The sequence below is a fragment of the Morone saxatilis genome, unplaced genomic scaffold (genome assembly GCF_004916995.1).
Source record: "Morone saxatilis isolate NCDOM2014 unplaced genomic scaffold, NCSU_SB_2.0 Contig7, whole genome shotgun sequence".
In the NCBI taxonomy this organism is placed as follows: domain Eukaryota; kingdom Metazoa; phylum Chordata; class Actinopteri; family Moronidae; genus Morone; species Morone saxatilis.
In genome coordinates this window covers 3,516,693-3,522,372 of record NW_023340246.1, presented here as the reverse complement: position 1 = coordinate 3,522,372, position 5,680 = coordinate 3,516,693, and the positions used below count along the sequence as shown (strand labels likewise).

The following is a 5,680-nucleotide window of genomic DNA, read 5'->3' as shown; positions in this document are numbered from 1 at the left end:
AGCAAATTAATAACTGATTTTTTGGTTGTTGTTCATTTCATTTAATTATTTAATCTGACCTATCTGATTAATAGTTGGTGGTAGTTTTTATGAGACTGGTCATCACATTATTGGCTATTGTTTCCCCTTACTTAAGGGTCAGGATCTCGATATTGGCTTTTTCCTGCCCGATATTCGGTACTCCGCGCGCCTAGGCGATTGTACTTCTCAGAATTTCCGTACGAGCTATGCACGATAACCGATTATAGGGCATTTTACCAAAAACTGTTAGGTAAAACATAACATATCTCACTTATTGTGGATTAAACACATATGCCTAAATTTTTGTGATCCACTGGTCAGTGCCTTTCCAAATGCAACACACTGTGCAACAAATTAAGGAAGAAAACTTCAACTTATGCATTTGTATTAATATGAATAAGAGCGCTAACCCGAGTAATGCCGCTAGCCTAAGCGCTATCGCTAGCTATAAAGCGCCTAATCACTAAGCTCAAGCGCTAGCTATGGTTAATGTTTTTGTGTTTAAATTAAAATATTCAGCTTAAAATTTGTTTGCCTTGTTAGCCACGGTTACAGCAACCAACCGGGGCCCCACCGCACCCCTCCGAAGAGCATCTAAGTAGTTGTCTGTTGTTATCACGTCATCAATCTAGTCGTGCGTGGTAAGACGTCATGCTGCGTCATGCAGGCTCGGAAGCTGGAAGCCCTACAAGAACAACATCCGGTTATCGTAAACCTGATACCCGATACATTCCGAATTAAAATTTTTTGTGAATATCAGCCGATAATATCGGAGGGCCGATATTATTGGACATCCCTACTTAAGGGTGGTGCCCCGGGGATCTTTAATATTAATTAAAGTCATTTTCTATTATCTTTTGAAAATTATAAATTTTGATTACCATTAATTGACTAAACTAATACAGTTAAACCACTGTAACACCCTACGACGTGGAGCCTGACACCTTGAACTGCAGAAATTGTACTGTAGGTACAAATAAACCCACTTTAAAACTAACAATAACTACAATAAACTCTTAAAAGTTTGTAAAGACTTTTAAAATGTACTTGGGGCTAGCAATTTTATGTCCAAAGCCACAGTATTGTGCCATAAATGCTTCTGCAGTTTTTCCTAACTGGGAATCAGGAAATTTACCATTTTATCACATTAATATCTGAAACCACCCTGTTTGTGCCATTCTCTCCAGTCTATTTCACAGTTGTGTAGAAATACCAACATTTGGTATTTACTATACTTGTACAATTTACTAATTGTGTACAATGGAAAATGCAACAAAATTTCTATGGTATTGTGAATAATATTTGCGCTGAATATTAATGTGAGTTTTTTCCCATTATGCTTTGGGTGATGGAAAAACAGGAAGCATAATGTTGTCATGCAAGCCCCCATGAACAGTACTGGACTGTGAGGGGATTTTGGCGTAGTGACAACCATGGCTCACATGATGCACACTAGCCCAGAAAGAATTTTCCCTCATACAAACATTACAAAAGAAATTGCTTTCAAAAAGTAAATACAGTTTTTCTGAGTATTACAAACTATTAAGTTGTATTCATCCCGTTTATGCGTGCAGGAAGTCAGTCTGCTCAGCCAGCAAAGGACTTTATCGTGGATTCCAATCTCAAAATGCGGAAGCCTAAGGAGCTTTTTCTGCATGTGTCCAGTGATGACCCTCTTTGTAATGAATGGAGCACCGTCTTGGAACATTCCTCCCGCTCCCTGTGTATTCTGTATGTGTCCTGTTGCCTATTAGTGCTCATAAGGTACAGCGCACATAGCAGACTACACATGATAGCTTAATTAAACTTTGCTTAGGCCCGAGTAAACCAGTAAATCTATGCTGGAATACCTTCCCCAGGTTTTCCTCAATTAAGTAAACACACACTTAGTTAGAAATATGCACAATATAACAGAAGTAATATAAGTATCAAAACTAGGTTTTAAAACAAACTGATGCACGCATTCCACACAGGCCTCAAGAAGGGGTAAAGATACAGGATACAGAAGATACCTTCAGGCCCTTATCATTTGAGCTCATACTGTGCTTTATTTATGCACTTTTTAAAAACAAATCAAATTACAATAAGCTAATTGTCACACAAGGAATCTGGGGCTCCAGGGCCGTTTCCTGTTTTGCTTGCTTGCCTTGCATGTTGCGATAGACATGAAATGTGTCAAATGGGTGCTAAGGTTAAGCTAAATTAAAATTCAGTCCCAGACACTTAAAGGGTTATTGTGTGTTTTTTTTCAAAGTGGGATTGTATGAGTTTCTTATCCACAGTCAGTGTATTACCTACAGTAGACAGCGGTTAGCAGACAGGAGTGCCAGCAGGGAAGCTTAGCAAAGCGCTGCTGTGGAGGGGGGGGGCAACAATAACATATTAAAAATGATGCGCTATACTATGCTTTGCCATCCCACAGCCCTTTCTTTTGGCACTACATTTTCTGTAGTGCAGTATTCCTATGCATGAGCCCAAGTGTGCAGTGATTGTATTGTACCACAGATCAGCTGTTTGGACCGGCATTACAGCAGTTTATGGAAGAGATAACAAACACAAGTAAAGAAAAATGAGACATGACAGAAAGAGACGTGAATTATGACAGCAACCACAAAATGACGTTCACTATGGAGGCAAGACGATACCTTCAGGAACCAGAGTACACAGAACAAGAGTTTTTGCAGATGGACGCTAAACGGGCTAAGGAAATGTAGTGCCAAAGAAAAAGGCTGTCTGACAGCAGGGTAAAGCAGTTTAAGTGTTCTTATTTTTTATTTTTTTTCTGTGCCAAAAGTACGTTTTACTACAACCCCCTTCCACAGCAGCTTTACTTCTGTCATAGTATTCCTGTCTGCTTCTCCAAACTGGGGGTGTGCATTAGTGTGATTGAAGTGAGGTTGGGGTGGTGAAGGAGGTGTCGCAGCAAGCGGTGTATTAGCAGAGTAACAGTGAGGGGTTATAATGTCCGCCCTGTACACCTGACTGAATACTGTATGTGGGATGTGTCTGGTCAGCTGGTAGCCACACAACTGTTGCATGGGCCGATGATTATGAAGCGTGAAAAAAAACACTGATCCCAGTCAGCTGCATGCGTAACTCCAGTGCTCCGCCTGAACGAAAGCTATGCTTTGTCTACAATTTCTTAGGAATAAAGGCTAGAAAGATAACAGTCCGTTTTACCTTGACTTCCTAAAATGCCTGCGTTCCTTCACAGCCTTAAAACAGGAGGATTTCATGCAGGAATTTTTCAGGTCCACAACCTGGTAGATGATGGGGTTATACATGGCTGAGGACTTAGCCAGCAGTGTGGGAATTACAGACACGGGTATGGGCACCGAGTCTGGCTCCCCGAACGCTGACACCACTGACACCACTGCATAAGGGATCCAGGCTATCAAGAAGCCTGCGCAGATCAGCATAGCCACCTGGGAGAGGATACAAAGCACATCACAGATTTGTCCTTCAAACGGTTCCTCCATGAGCAGCACTGAAACCTTTTCTTTGCCACACTCACCCACCTTAGTGAGTTTCATCTCGAGGCTGTGGCTGTTTCTGATGCGGGCGTCAAAGTGGGATATCTCCTTCGCAGAAGACTTGACCTTAAAGATGATCATGACGTAGGAGAAGACAATGATGCCTGTGGGAAGGATGAGACAGAAGAACAGGATGGCCATCACAAAGCTCTGTCCGGACACGGAGGCCTGGGCCAGCCACCAGTCCAACGTGCAGGAGGTCCCGAAGGGCTCCGGGGCATAGTTCCCCCAACCAATCAGGGGCATGGTGGCCCAGAAAGCTGCATACATCCACACAAAGGCCAGGCACAGGAAGGCGTGGTGGCGTTTTAGCCATGTACCTAAGAGTCAAAAAAACAGACAGAGTTTAGATTCAGTTTAAGTTTAAAAGTTGGGTTTCTCACCACTAGTCCATCATTCTTCCTCCAACCTCATTTTCTTACTTTTGTAGTGTGTGGATGGTATAAATCTTGCCTTCCAAACTAATTTTCTGCCCTCACAATAAAGTGACAATTACCTGAAATTCAATCAAATCAATCAAATGACTACATCAAGCGTGTATTTTCCACTTTGAGCAACACATCTGTTCACATAAATCACATCTGTCAAACACAGCTTCAATCGACTGGCTGACAATGTAAAACCATTTATGAATGACCATTCAAAAGAAGACTGTTTGAAGGAAATTAACCAGGGAGGGGTTTAAGATGTGTGTCGCTGCTTTTTAAGTGCAGTTGCATGAGGATGGTGTGTTTCTGCAGGCATGGCGCCAGGATTAAAATTTCAAATGGGCCAAAGTAATTCTGACTGGTCATTTTAATTAAAAATTAAATATTTCATTAGCCAACAAGAGACCAGTCATCTAGGTCATTACAACCAATTTGTGATGAGAAACAGGCACCAGCGAAAAACACCTGTCAGCAGCCTCTTCTCCAGTCCAGACCAAAAAAAACGTGATTGCGACACCCCCAGGACCAATCAGAAACTACATTTATTTACATTTTTCCAGGTATGGCTTTGCCTCAGTTGCAAGATGTCATACTATTTTTGGCCATAGTAGATACATTTTATAAAAAATAACTTTAACTATATCATGATCTGTACAAAAAAAAAATAAAAAATAAGAAATCAGGTTCCTCTGGCTCCTCCTAGTGCTCGATCCACCGCACCTGAACAAAAACAACCAATCAGAGCTGACAAGGATAGAAAGCCACTTCCGGTTGGTGGCTTGCCAGGTCGCTTGACAACTATCTTTCTCGGCTCTAATCGGTTGTTTTCATAAGGCCCTGTGGATCGAGCACTAGGAGGAGCCAGAGGAACCTAATTATCACAAATTATCTGTTTAATGTACTACTGTCAGGATATAGCGAAAGTTTCAGCAAATCTGACAAAAAGTTTTTTTTATAAAAGTTACCTACTGCACCTTTAATATATTACTGAGTTTAAGCAAGGATCTTTGGAGTATATGTAGCCTGCTAATTTAAGCTCATTTATTCAATAGTGTGAAAAGGAGAACACTAGGTCTATCATTATTTGGTCAGTTGGCTTTAATGGCTGTGGTTGTAAAATGCACTGGCTTTTACATGATCCCTGTGGACAGATTACATTTATTTACTTGTTTTGCAACTTGCAAAATAGGTCAGATTTGCCCTGGTTTTTGTCAGGATTCATCCAAGCCTGTTAAAGTAGAATGAATTTTACAGTTTACAGTGGGCCATCACAAAAGGAGTAGACACAATAATATGTTCATTCCAGTACAGGAGAGACTTGATTTCTTTCCAGTTAGGTTGAAAAAAATCGGCTAAAATGAGCGGGAAAATCTTAGCATATCAGATATTGGCAAAAATCCAATGTTGTGCATTCCTAGAAATGACGACTAGCATGTGTGATTGATTATGACACTCATCCATCCACCAAATCTTTTTTCAAAAACATTTCAATGCTCATATATCTCATTATATACCTGCAATAGTTTTATTTATGTATATTGCTCAAATCTTGTGAAGATGAAACTTATTCTATCATGTTAATTTCTTGCTGTGGATTGTGTAGATCAATACATCCATTAATTTTGAACACTGACATCTTGTTTGGATGGTCTGAGTGGATTATTTGTTTAAGCTGATTACAGGGAGAAAGAGAGAGAG

The 5,680-nt window shown here is 40.5% G+C and overlaps 1 protein-coding gene across 1 annotated transcript in view; it reads right to left on the bottom strand.

Moving 5' to 3' along the window:
- Positions 1-2,985: 2,985 nt before the first annotated feature.
- The window catches only part of opn5 (opsin 5), a 6,487-nt gene continuing 3,792 nt past the window's right edge, over positions 2,986-5,680 (bottom strand). Inside the window, exons 2-3 of the mRNA XM_035679086.1 lie at positions 3,540-3,874; positions 2,986-3,446 (exon numbers count right to left, since the gene is read on the bottom strand). Coding sequence (XP_035534979.1) covers positions 3,198-3,446; positions 3,540-3,874 — 584 coding nt within the window. The 3' untranslated portion in view covers positions 2,986-3,197. The remainder of the gene's footprint in view (positions 3,447-3,539; positions 3,875-5,680) is intronic.